Below are 13,832 nucleotides of genomic sequence, written 5' to 3'. Positions count from 1 at the left end.
AGCAGCCAGCACAACACGAAGGTAAGCACACTTGAGAAAACCAGAAAGGAAGTTAGAAAAGACTAATGCATTAAAGAAATAAAAAACCTCTGTGGGCAGATAAAAAAAGGAAAAGGAAGCTGGAGAGTGGAAGACTAAGGCAATAAGATACAAAACCACACTGAAGATGCAGGGGGTTCGTCTGCCTTTTCAGAGCAGGGTGGGTGTTCTTCCTCCAATATCAGAGACATGTGAGTGAAGTAAGTACAGAAATCCACAGAAGACACTAGCCAGCCCAACAATGTGTCATTCTTTCACATTGCAAAGGAACAATTTTGGGGGAGACAATACTAATGTTAGGTATTTTGGCAATTCCTGAGGGGAAATTTCGACTAGCTGTAACCAGGGAAATGCAAGCTTCTCAGACAATATTTACATGGGGCAGAATGCACATGTATAAAAATAGCTTGACAGCAGCTTGGCAGAATCCCAAACTCGTAGAACCCCATAAAGGGATGTTACTCATAGCATTTGTCATAACGGCACGAAAGCAGGCCAGGCCAGAATACGAGACCAACAAGTTCTGAAGTGAACACCTTTATGCAAGAGCATCAAGTTTGCTTCTCCTACAGTCACCTTTTTATTACAGATGAAGCATTTCTCTTATTTTTCAGAGAATCTACACTGTCCTGTGTTCATTTTGACAGATGCAAATAGAAAATGGTTGTATGAGGCAGGAATAACAAGGTGCAATCTGCTAAATCATATTACATTACGTCCCACCACAATATGGACACTGAGTTGGTTTTTAAACTTCTGAAGCATTAAAAAGCCCTTTTATAGGACTTTATATATGAAGGACAATTACTTTGTGTGTTAATGAGCACAAGAAATATTTATCAGGTCATACAAAACATTAATATACATTCACACAGATTTCTCCACACAGTTTGTTTCTTGCCTGCAGTCATTCTCATAAAATGTAACTCTAGAATAACAGCACTAAAATACAGTTCAAAGGTTCCTGAACAACAGCTAACATCTCAAAGAGCCAGCTTAACACCGGCCAAAAACAAACATCAAGTTCTTTACCAGTTTAAGGAAAACCCACCAGCAAAAGCATGTGCCCTTTTACTTTTGAAGCAATTCTGGTTTTCTAATCCATAAAGACACTTAAGTCCTACATATTCTTGGATATTAAACCATTTATGTCTCCACCAAAGTTTCCTGACCCTAACACAACACTCTATTTACCAAGACAGATAATTCAGCTCATTTACACATTCAGAAAAAAACCTAGTTTACTACTTCTATCCAAAACAAAGCAGATACACACAGAGAGCACCACGACCTCACCTTCAGTATTTCAGGTTCTTTGATGTCTAGAGTTCCTGTAGTCCATCGCTTTTTCATACTCTTATGCAATTTGAGATATTCATGAGTACGTGGAATAAGAAGCCAAATCACACAGACAGCTATCATAAACCCAAGGGCCATTCCAAATAAGAGTCCACTTAAGTAGCCAGGGAGAGGGATAATAAAGTAAGCATAGACTAACAGTGTTAAGAAGTACAAAGTTTTCACTGGTATTTTAGGCTGTTGCACATATGGATTATTTTCATCTTCACTACTGAGTATAGTACCATTTTCCTCAGTCAGCTCTGGATCGAGCAAAGGTTCAGTAGGTTTATCAGTTTTGCTTTCATCCTCTAGGAAGGAAAAGTCTTCGGAATACAGTTCACAAAACTCCTCATCCTCTCTGCTTGCTAGTGCAGACAGTGAACATTTTTCAAGTACGAGTGAAGTTTTAGAACTCACGTCCTTTGTGCTTGCAGACTGAGAGCTTTTGGTCTCTGTCTCTTTTGCATGTTCCTCAGCCACTTTGGACTGATAACTCTTACTTAGGTTAGAGTCACTTCCACGGAAGTCCCCTTCAGAATCACATTCTTCTTCCTTAATGCTGTAGTTGTTATTGCTTTCCAAATGGCCATTCAAACTGGAAAGGTTTGAGAGTTCTGAAGCACTTGAAGATAAGGCTTTGGGCCTGTAGCTACTACTTTCATCACCCATTATTTTACTCAGCAGCTGAAAAGGCTCATAGATTACCTCAGAAAGGCGTCTTTTAGTATCTTCAATTTTAGCCTCCATTTCGGGTACTTTAAAAAAGGAACGAGTGTCAGAGGGAGATGTTAATGGAGAGGAGGGGGCAGTTTTAGAATCACCACCTGTAGCTCGAGGTTGAGTGAACTGTTTGAACAGATGCAAGTTCAGTTTTGAGTCAGGTGGCTTGTAAGACACAGCTTCAGGTTCTTGTTTAGAAGTGTCTGTAGACAGGGATTTCACTAAGGTTTTCATTAACTGCCTATGTCGCATTGGTGGGGTGGGTTCTTTTGGTTCCACATCTGTTGAAAGAGACTTGACCAAACCCTTGAAAGGCTTTGAACTAGAAACTGTGGATGATCCACTAGAGCTGACAACTGATCTGGAAGGAGATGAGGATGGAGAAGATGACAAGCTGGATTTCTGTTCAACAGGTGGTGGTGCACCTGATAAGCTACTTGTATGACACGTGTGTGACAATGGAGACGGGACTTGTGGCACTGCACTGAACACTTGGGATGTGGAAGAAGAATCCAACAGCTTTACAGTCTCTGCAGCTGGCAGAACTGCAGGTGATGAGGACAGTGGTGATGCAGAGTTGGCCATGTTAAGCGAGGTAGCTGGACCAGAAAAATCATGGCCGGTATGCTCAAAGCAGAGGTCTTCCTTGGCTTCAAGTGCTGTTACAATGCTTTGGTCATCTAGTTCCTCATCAAGAAATTCCTTAAACTCCTCTTCCTCCTCTTCTTCCTCCTTCCCACATGCAGAGAAATGAATAGTGATGGTTTCTCGGGAGACGGATCGTTGGACCTGCACTTTTGGTGCTGACTGCTTTGAGGACATCTCACCAGTTTTCTCTGCATGGCTACTGTTCTGACTTGTCATTGCAGGTCTCAGAGATGTATCAGAGTCTGTGAAGAAAATGTAGTATTACATTAAATGCAATTTTTCCTCCTCTTCAAAAATCCTTAATTTCAAGCATGAAGCTAAACACAAGAGACAAGTTATGTGCAACAGACTAGCTGAAAATTTAAACACTTTGGACCCTTCATTTTGCTGTATTTGAAGCTGCACTGTCAAACTATGGACTGTTACTAATTAAATTGACTGTAGGTTTATTTAACTGCAAAAAAAACCCATCTGTATTTTACTTAGTATCCCCTTCATATCTGCTTAACCACCTCATTTATAGTATCCTTGAATGCAACAAAAGATTCAAAGAAAGACAAGGAGAAAAACATGCTCAGGACATCTAGCAGTCATGTACAGGAATGGAGAGCATTACCAGACCCTCTCAGATCATCCTGAAGGAAGAATCTAATGCATCTTTTTGCAGAGAAAAACACTCAAACCACTGCATAAAAAACCCACAATAAGCAGAAGACACACGCTCAAAATTACAGATCTAGGTTACTGTTTGCTAGTAGTCGTATTTCCACATAGTACTAAATGACGATATGAAGAAGTGCTGTGCTGTTAAAGTTACCTTCAAATTCTCTGACATTACAGTTCATCTCTGATGTGCCACTTTCCTATTTTAGATCCACTTCTGAGTTCCAGAAGCCTCTCCCCACCTCAGCACATTGAAAATTTTCACTCCTCTCAATTCCTTCTATATAGAATAATTAAAGAGATCTACATTGTGTTTTATCATGTGGGTTCATGGTTTATGGTCGGACTCAATCTTAAGGATCTTGTCCAACCTAAATGATGCTATGATTCTGTGTAGTCTGTCTTTCCAGGTTTTGCAATCTGTGAACAAACGATCAAGATATACAATAGTCCAAGAATTGAAGGCAAACCAAAGCATAACTGGACAGAATTTAATTTTTAAAGTTATCCTCCTGAATTCCAGGACTCGACACCCTTTACAAATGTATTTTATCGGAACTCTAGTACTGCACGATGAAATAGATTAAAACACTTCAACAGAGGAGAGTATAAAGACATGAGTCAGACTTCCAGCAATACAGTGTGCTTCAGAGCTACCTCAGTTAATATATGTACCCAAATAATTTATTACTACTAGTAGTTTTGCTGTAAGAATGTGTAAGGACACATCAGTAGAGGCCGGTGTTCTTCTCACTGCCACAGCAATAGCACTTCCTGAAAATACTCATCTCTGATCAGGTCGGTGCACACAGGCTGCTTATGCAAGAGAAGCACTAACATACCTGCCTTTTACATAAATTATAGCTACATGTTCTTTCAAGCATTTTATTGACTCATAAAAGTGAACTTGGCACACATTTACATGGAGTGGAAATATCACACATCAAAACCAAGGCAGTGGTGACCATACACAAAGATGGATCAGGAATGACAAGATTAGCTCTACCTTTCCGACCATGAGGCAACACTTTATCTTCATTGTCAAGGCAGCAAGCTTACCCTTCAGTAACTGAATTATTTTTTAGAAGCTGTTAAAATGTTGTAGTCAAACCCTCAAGTTGAATTAATGAGAGGCCTTTACTGCCAGTTAAAGAGTGGCTCAGAAGAGCGCTTCTGTGGCGGCGAAGAAATGTGCACTTCACAGACAGCTGTGAGATCAGATTGCATTATCCAGCAAGTCAGTACCACTTGTTTGTCATCATCTTCCTACCAAAGGCTGTAGCCCTTTATACTTGCTAATTGAGCTGTTTATGTAAATATTTTTTAACCTGTCAGTAAAATGAGATGGGTTAAACATTTTTAAACAGCAGCTCTTTGCTACCCAGCTTATTCAGTGAAGTTGGAACAGAAGCAAGTATCTGTCTGCAACTTCCTACTCACTATAATTGTCCATTTTATGGCTCTTAAATTGTTGCCTAGTTTATTCCTTGCTACTTGTAACAGGAACAGTAGCAGAACTCTATCCTGCTTCATGCAAAGCCTCCAGAAATTTCAGTTTCAGTTTTCAGCTCCAGTTCTGCTGTACACATCAAGGAGTTAGTTTGGGTTCAAAGAACAAAAGCTTTCAGAGCCTAGTCACACTTTCATTTGACATCTCATCATTTTTCTGACAAACTGCTTAAAGGACAAAATTCTGCTTCAAGATCAGGTTCTGGCTTCAGCTTTTATCATGGAACTGGTTTCCTCTGTCCTCTCAAAAATCCGTCTGACACATGAAAGCAGAAGTATTCCATGAAGAAGTGACTTCCAGTGATGGAAGTTTAACTCCAGCCTACAGAGGACTCTGCAGATTGCTACCTCTCCTGCCACATCTATGGGTCAAGTACTTATTTACTCCAACAGTAAGAACTATACAGTAAGGAAAGAAAAAAAAAAACACAACAAAAATAAAGAAAGAAAACCCCTTAAAACAACCACTCACACAAGAGCTGCACTTGCACATGATGCTGTTGGTATCAACCTGAAACATCTGACCCTTTCTCTTCTGCCCATTCAGCACTAACTGTGTATCAATAATTTGGCAACATGATAGAAAAATATCTACTACTACCCCACCCCCAAACAATATTTCTAGAGTGTTCTTTTCAATCAGGTAGAAATTCATGGGTTTGGTTAGCTCTTTAGCACACTAAGTTCACATTGTACAGTTAATTACCTCGTGTTTAAACACCAGTTGCCACGTTGTGCTAATGCAGTGCTAATTACCTGAAACAGGTGCATACTTGCATGTATTAAGTGCACTGAGAGAAGATCTTACTGCTTATTGAACAGCCATTCCTTCTAAAATGCTACAACAGCAAGCCAGGCAAACAGAATAGAAATACTACCTGGGAATAGAAAGTATTTCTTGCCCAGCATTTTTCTACTGAGCAGCAGAGTGTCAGGGCTGGGGATGTGTCCTCACCCAGTCATCCACACGTCTCCACTGCCTTCTGATGCATCTGCTGATCAACAGGGACACTCAGAGAGAGACCAGGTGTTGGTCAGAGCTTGGTCACATCAGGCCATGGCATCTTTTATAAATGTCACTACAGTAACACATGCTCTCACCTACATCAGGAATGACTAATCAGGAGTGTTTATAGAAACAGCCAAGAACCCAAGCAATCTGTCCTTTTGCTCAACACATGAACAGTTCTCTCCAGAACTGGCAAACCCTCTTCCTTTTCCCTGCATCAGACAAACACTCCTCTTGCCCTTCTACACTTGAGCCCCACAAACCACCTACTTCACAGCACTGAGAAACACATGGTGAATGAAGTGCCGGGTTTAGACAATTATACTATCAACTCTACAGACAAAGCAAAGCAATTCTTTTCATATTAATGATTTCGAAAGTGATCTAACCAACACACAAAGCAGCAAACTGGGAATTTAAAGGAACAGGTCAAAGTTGCATATATCATGCTCATTTTATCTACCCATATAACAGTTCAATTTAGCCACATTTACTAATTAAGGGATATTCAGTAGAGCAATTCATGATCATTCAAGTGGAGAAACAGGACAGACTGGGTAACTAAATTCACACATATTGCAACAGTCAACTATTCCAATCATACTGTTATTACTTAATGCAACATCTACACAAGAGGAAAAGGGTATGCTGTATTACTAAAAGGCTTTCATAAAAATCTGCAGCAAGGTTCAAAACTTGTCAGAATATTTTCCCTGCTTGTTGCTACTAAACACAGACCAAAAAAACCCAATTTTCCACAAAACAGCAGTTCCTTTCCTGCTAAGTAAAGAAAAATTCTTACAGTTTTGAAAAGCATTTTAATACTTTCCCCAGAAAGTATTGCATCAGAAGAACAAGCTCAGACTGCTCTTCAGGAAGCCACTAACTGGTTATTGGTAACACCACAATTTGACTTCACACAGACTGCCATTACTGTTTAAAGGAAAAGATGTTTCTAACTGCTTACATCTCTGCTTTCCCCAACATTCCTTCTGTGCCATCACTCTTTCAACAAATACCTCCTGCTTTGGCAGACTGCCATCACCCAGAATGGGGATAAAAGTATTTGTTCTTTAGGACTGGTGGTGGTTCATTTTAGTTACTTTGCATCACTCATTTCCAAGTGTCAGACTGGGGACAGATATGATTCATACTCTCTCTTCCATTTAGTAGCAAGGAGTAGCAGTTTAGATGTTAAAAAGATAGTATGAAACAAATATGTGCTGTTACTGAGAGCTACCTAAGATCTTGCATTGACACAGACAGGACCACCCTCATGCATTGTTAAGTCACTGTTCCCAAACCAGGCTAGAAGCATGTTAAATGTTTCCCTGCTTAGAAATACCTGCACAAGCCAATGTGATCTGAAATTCATATTTGCTCTCAGAAATTATAGATTCCACTTCATTTACTACACAGCCAGTATCTTCCTTCCAACTAAGAAATACAGGAGGACTGTTGCTACTCTTTACATTTAAATCAAATAAGAGCTCTTGGCATCAGACAAAATTCCTCCTGTTAAGAGCTAGAAGTCTCCAAGTCCTTCAAAACAGAGCACAGTATTAGTGATCCATATCAGTTACAGCCTTTATTTAGCCAATGTTTTAAATTGTCAGAAGTCTACATCTCCAATAATCCCTTATCACTACTCTGCCACAGAAGTAGTCTAGGCCAATTCCCATTTAGCCCAGAACAACCCCACTGAAGCAGAGATCACATTTACAGGGACATTGTCTGTCAAGTAAATTTTATCTCATTTGTCAGATGTATACCACAAAAGTCCAAAAAAAAAAAAAAAAGAGAGATACAAACCCCCAAATTTCAACATCCTTTCCCATCCCCACTCACATTTCTCATTACGACAAATTCAACTCCCCTGGCATCTCCACAAGTTAATGTATTCCATGGTTAACATTTATTATTCCTTTTACATCCACTAGTCATTACTTTTAAATGAACTAAAGAGAAAGTGCTGGTAATTACCATCACACAATAGCCCCGTGAAATCTTTATGTCAGGGATCTAGTTACCAAATCTGGATTACAACTTTAAAGCTCACTTTCCAACCAGAATAAGGAAGTTTCGCTTCACCTTTCAACTTCACACAACTGGATTTGAGATACCAGTGGGAGGGGAAGAGAGGAACAAAACTTCAGAAAAACCTATTTTTAAATCTAAGCACAGAAATGAACAATTTTATATCAATGTCAAGGACTATGAAAATAATGTAGTCCAATGTGTTCAACAGAAGTCAAAGCTAGGATCACAGCTAAAATACATGATACCACCCACTATGGACTATAATATACACATATAGACCTTCCACAGCACATACCTCTAACAGAGGTCAGGTAGGTTATTGTTACGTAGCTGGTTAACAGTTAAAACAGCTCTATCAAGAGTTCTCTGAGACTCATTTGAAAAAGTAAAGACTACATTTTAAAGTAAATGCTTTTAAGGTAAGAAACCAAGTTAAATTATCAGCATTTAGGCACATTTAGGGATATTTAAATGAAAGGTCCCGAGCCAAGATTTTTAAGTACTGTCAATGAGATAATACATTTAAAGAAACCTATAAACCTATCAAAGAGACAAATAAGAGGGGTGGTTTGCTGAAGTCAGAGACAAAAAGGTCAAGTAAAATTGCAAAGACAAATAAGGAGTCTTCAAAATCACTGGATTTTTTAATTTGAAGACAGGCCCTGTTAATCAGATCCTTAGTACAAGTTTGTATTTACAATGCTTAAAAATATCATCAAATAAAAATCGTTTCATGTTAGCTAAGTGAGTCTATGCCATATTAACATTTTCCCCAAAGACTTCAGAAAGGTCAGCTACCACATTAGTTTCTCTGCCTTCCCCAAACAAAGATTAATTATTAATCTTTCCTATTCTCCTCCCACGACACATCACTTACACTAAAATCATCATAAAACTGCACTATGGTTTAATTTTTACAAACACAAAAAGCTAAGCAGCTAAAGGTTATCCAGAACATCAGAAAAACTTCCTATTTAATGCTCTTCTCAAGACTGAAGTGAAGCAATATTAATAGGAAACTGAACATTTCCCCTAACAGAAGAAACAAAGAAGTTAAATCACAGCTTAAACTATGCAGCAACTCATAAAACAGCAGTAGAAAGTTGGTAAAAAAGAGTAACTTCATTTTGCTACATGTTGCAACAGTTATTGTTTTCAAAAGAACATCCAGAAACACAGAAACATCAGGAGCCTTCTGCAAAGAGAAAGAATGGCAGCTGTAGGACAGGCTCCTCATCTCTCTGGTCCCTCACCAGAGGGCCATGTCCACACAAGGTGCTTATGTTCTGCTGCACCTCAGAAGAAAGGTGCAGCCTCCCAGGGACTCAACTCCAACTACACAACTTGCATCAGCACTAGATCAAGAACAGAAATAAAACATCAAAAGCTTACACAAAAAAAACGCATCCTATTGAGAGGATAAATGGTGAGGTAGAACGTAGAACTATCCATCATTGCAGTGCTTCTTATCAAGGTGGAAAGATAAAAAAAATCAACTTGTCACTAATCTGATGAAAGATTATCTAAAACCTCTGTGGATTAGTCCACATTTGAAAATGCTGTCTGCATCACTGATTAAATTAAAGGTCACTATAAAATCTTTAGGGGAAAGTTTGACTGAGTGACTTACAGAAAAGCATGTTTCCAAAATGAATCATGGAATGGTAGGGGTTGGAAAGGACCTTTAGAGATCATCTAGTCCAACCCCCCTGCAGAAGCAGGTTAAAATAACTTGTCTTCAATCCTAAAATAAAAATCCTGAGTTCATAGGGCTTATCAGAATTGTATTACAGGCTCATTTTTGAAATGCTCATCAGTAGGTAAAACTGCCTACAGGTAATGAGTGAATGTTCAAGGACCTTCTTACATTTACATTCACATTCATTTCACTACCAAAAGAATCTGTTAATATGCACAGCAACTGTAAAGTTAAAACAACCATCATAAACTTCTATATGAAAATAACAGAAAAGATACTACAAATAAATAAATATGCTTGTCCACGTATAGGTAAACATAGATAGATAGATAAGCAGCAACTATTAACTCAAACTCTAGGTCTTCATGTAAAATGTAGTTATAAGAGACCATTGGAAAGGGAATGGAATCTACAGATTCACAAACCATAATCCATGGGCATCTGAAGAGGGTTTTTATTTCCCAAAGGATTTTTAACCATTCACCAATCTTCTATTTCACATGTACAGCCTTCAATCTCATTTCATGTTTTGCAGAGGATTAGCATGCAAGGTGCTTTAAGGCTTTTTTACCTGACAGGACAAAACATGGTACACAATCATGGTTTCTTTAATTCTCAGAGATGTTTTCAAAATTACAGAAGGGGATATTCTCTGGTTTAACTAAACAGGACTACAGCATTTAATACTTAAAAGTATTTTGGTCTAGGCCAAGCACACATCCCTGAGCAGCAAGGTAATAACTCTTTAAAAAAACAAACAAAGAAACCAAATCAAAGAAGCCAACAACAAAAAGCACTACAGAACCATGATGGACCAGTGATGCCACATACTCCAGAAAGTCATAATGGCAGAGCAGGAAAAAGGCACAGGAGTTGGGAGGAATCTCTCACAAACCAACTGAAACAACTAGAGTATCTTTGCAACGCTGCACATGTTTGATGGGCCCTCTTTTCTACTAGCAAATTCCTCACAACTTCATGTATACAAGTGTCAGCAGGACCTTTTGCCATCCTGCATTGCCACACACCTATGAATGTGCCTTGGCACATGTATTGGGAATGCATGAGTCATCATTGCTCAGCTAAGAGAAACGCCTGTGTTGTGTACAGGTTACTCAACATGTATTTTGGGCTCTTACCAAGGTAACTTAAGCCAGAGCAGCACATTATCTTCATCACTTCCAGCTCACTGTTATTGCCTTTGCAACCACTTTAAACCCTGTGAGAAGTGCAAGAAATACAGAACTCCCAGCAGAAATGTAGATGACTTTATATGCCTAGGACCTTGGTATGCCCCAAGCACAAAGCAGGCATTATCCGAGGACTGTCTGGTTTCTGATCTTTCTCTTCCTCCAGCTCTGGTGGTACTTTTTCAACTTTTGGATCCTCAGGCAGTTGGCAACAAAACAAGCCATCAAAGCAAGGCTACTTTTTAGTTAAAGTTGTCTACAAGAAGGAGAAAGGCTACATCTGCATTTAACATAAATAAAAAAGCATTCATACCTAACTAGAAAGGTAGTTGTACTTAATACATTAAATTCATTATCTTAAGGTACCTGAAGGTACGCAGCAAGCTACAACTATTAACACTGGGAACTACTGTTAGAGGGCATGTTGATCACATTTGCCTACTTCCTTGCAACTCATCCACCTAAGGCAAGCAAAAAGTGTCTTTGGTCAATGCATTTGAAAATGCATTCCAGATAGAACTGAACAGGATTTCTCAGAAGATTTTGCAAGCATAATCTTTTGAGAGTCCAAAGGACAGAAAAGCTTAGGAAAAGGTCAATAAATAGGACTTCATAACATACAAGTCTTAAGAGTTACAATTGAGGTTGAGAAGTGGTGGGATAAAAGTAATTCAACCCACTAGTCATACTGTTCTGCAAGGCTTCTTATAAAACATTGTTCCTAGCACTCAGGGAGCCATTCAATAGCTCTATGCCATTCTGTCATTGGACTCCCTAAAGAAATTAATGGAGAAAGGTATTACCAAGCATTTCATGCCACCTGGAAACTGCAAAGGTAAGAGACATAAATCAGCATCACGTGAACAAAAAGCTCTTCATGATCCAATTTTGGAAGGAAATGGCTTATGAGCTTTCCAGACTTCTCCGAAAGCCCTGAATAGATAATTATATTAATTTGGGCTTCAATATACTCAATATTTTAAGGGTGAGAAAATTTTTGCTTTAACTTACGTCACTGAAGAGAATTGTTCACACAGCACATTGAAAAGACCACACAGAATGACCACTTACAATGGCAACAGCAAAGGTTAAGAACCAGGTTAAAGCAGCTGAAGAGTTACACAAGCCATCTTATTCCAGCAACAAGCGTGCAGAGATCATAAACTACTTTTAACAGCTTCTGTATTTTAAAATCCTTTAACTTGTAATTCACAGAAGGAGCCACAGAAGGTTAACTAAATGTAAAGGCAACTCTGAAGAAGTCAACTCTTGTCCTATGAACAGCAGGAAAACAAAATGTCAGACTCAGAATTGGCAAGGACCAGATCTCTCTCTCTCTGCTTAAGGCAACATTCATCCCATTTCATTGAGATTTATGTTCAACTCAAATACCTAGAAACCAAAATGCGAAAGTTCAGCAGCATTGCAGCTTTCCAGCTGGAGAAAGCAGTGCAGAGAGCAGATATTCACCTGTCCTCACCACCACTGAAATTGTGCCAAGGCTAACATGGAACATAGATGGCTCCTAACAACCTGAATTTTTCCAATGCTAAAGACGTCGTTTCTGCTTATTGAAAAGCAAAAACAAACCACAAAACTAAACACACAACACAGAAACACTGTCAAACCTCACTGAGCAAAGACATTAAGCAAGGCTCAATTAAAAACATTAGGACAGACAACTCAGACTTTAGCAGCTTCAGAACTAACTACCAAGATGTAAGGAGTCTGGGTTTTTTTCAGCCTGTCCAAAAGCTTCTATAGCATTGCAACTGCCATACACATTTCAGTATAGTCTCACAGATTAATTTTGCATGAAAGAGTGATTTTATGATTAAAAATACTACAATTCCTACTCATTCTATTACAGCACATTCCAGTATTTTATAAAATGCACTAAAGCATTAAGACAAAAGAAAAAGTATGTGGCAAAAGCATCTGTGTGTTCTCATTTAAATACTCATTTTCTTCTTTTTCATATAGTATTTATAACTCTAAATGTTAATAAGTTTACACCTTGAAATCGACAGGCACTGCCAAGAATCTTCCCTGGACTCTATTATTCAGAACATCAAAGAGGTCCCTGCCAGCAACAGGCTACTCAAATCAAAGCCACTAGCTTGATTTGCACTCCCCTCCATTTCTTGCATTAGACACAGAAGAGAGCAATAGTTAATGGATCAGTTTAATACACTAAAGCTTTCTGCTGGTTGGTTTTTTTTTTTTTCTTCTTCTTTTTTGCCCAAGAGCAACTGAGGTAATTTCTATTTCTAAAAGCTGCAATACATTTTAATTGCAACATATGATAGGTCAATTACAGATTGCCTGACCTTAACAGCTGCTTCACAGGCTTGGCTCTTATTGAAAACAACTGAGTCAGAAAATGATGAGCACCTCCCACAACATATTTTTAAAATCCTAATTGCTAAGAAACTATGGCAGGTAGACAGAGGAAAGAAAAAGCTTTGCTAGCAATCTGAATTAACAGGATCATTTTACATAAAAGTAGATACGAACACGCCAAATTACTCACAAGGAAAAAGCAAACTGGTAGACTGATGACAAAGTGAGGTCCTTATGCACCTTCATGCCCTTTTATTCACACCCCTAAGCAACAAGAACATGAAAGGATCTTTCCTACTCTGTTTTTCTCTCTCAAAACATGTGTTGTTAACATGCCTGGAAAGAGAATTTGTCATGTGAACACTCTCCAAGAAGAGTAAGCAAAATAAGACAGGGAAGAACAGTGCCTCTTCTTTTTTGCCTCTTCTATTTTTTCAGCAGCACAGATCTATCTCAACAAAGTCTATCACTGTGTGAATTAGTCCATAAACACAAAAAACATCCCCAAACTCCCAAACAAACCCCAAAAACTGTCATTAAGGTTTAAACTGGTTACTAGCTTTCTGAACTTTTCAGCACTCCTTGAAGTGTTCTCACTGCCTCTGGTGAAAAGTAGTTTTCAAAGATCAAT

General features: G+C 38.7%; 1 protein-coding gene across 3 annotated transcripts in view; it reads right to left on the bottom strand.

Annotated features, from left to right (window-relative positions):
- The window catches only part of TEX2 (testis expressed 2), a 58,737-nt gene that overhangs the window by 22,138 nt on the left and 22,767 nt on the right, over positions 1-13,832 (bottom strand). For all 3 annotated transcript variants that reach the window (XM_062011148.1, XM_062011147.1, XM_062011149.1), the window contains one exon: positions 1,336-2,990. In XM_062011148.1, coding sequence (XP_061867132.1) covers positions 1,336-2,964 — 1,629 coding nt within the window. In that variant the 5' untranslated portion in view covers positions 2,965-2,990. The remainder of the gene's footprint in view (positions 1-1,335; positions 2,991-13,832) is intronic.

The sequence above is a fragment of the Colius striatus genome, chromosome 18 (genome assembly GCF_028858725.1).
Source record: "Colius striatus isolate bColStr4 chromosome 18, bColStr4.1.hap1, whole genome shotgun sequence".
Classification (NCBI taxonomy): Eukaryota; Metazoa; Chordata; class Aves; order Coliiformes; family Coliidae; genus Colius; species Colius striatus.
The sequence above is the reverse complement of the archived record's forward strand: the minus strand, read 5'-3'. Positions and strand labels throughout refer to the sequence as shown.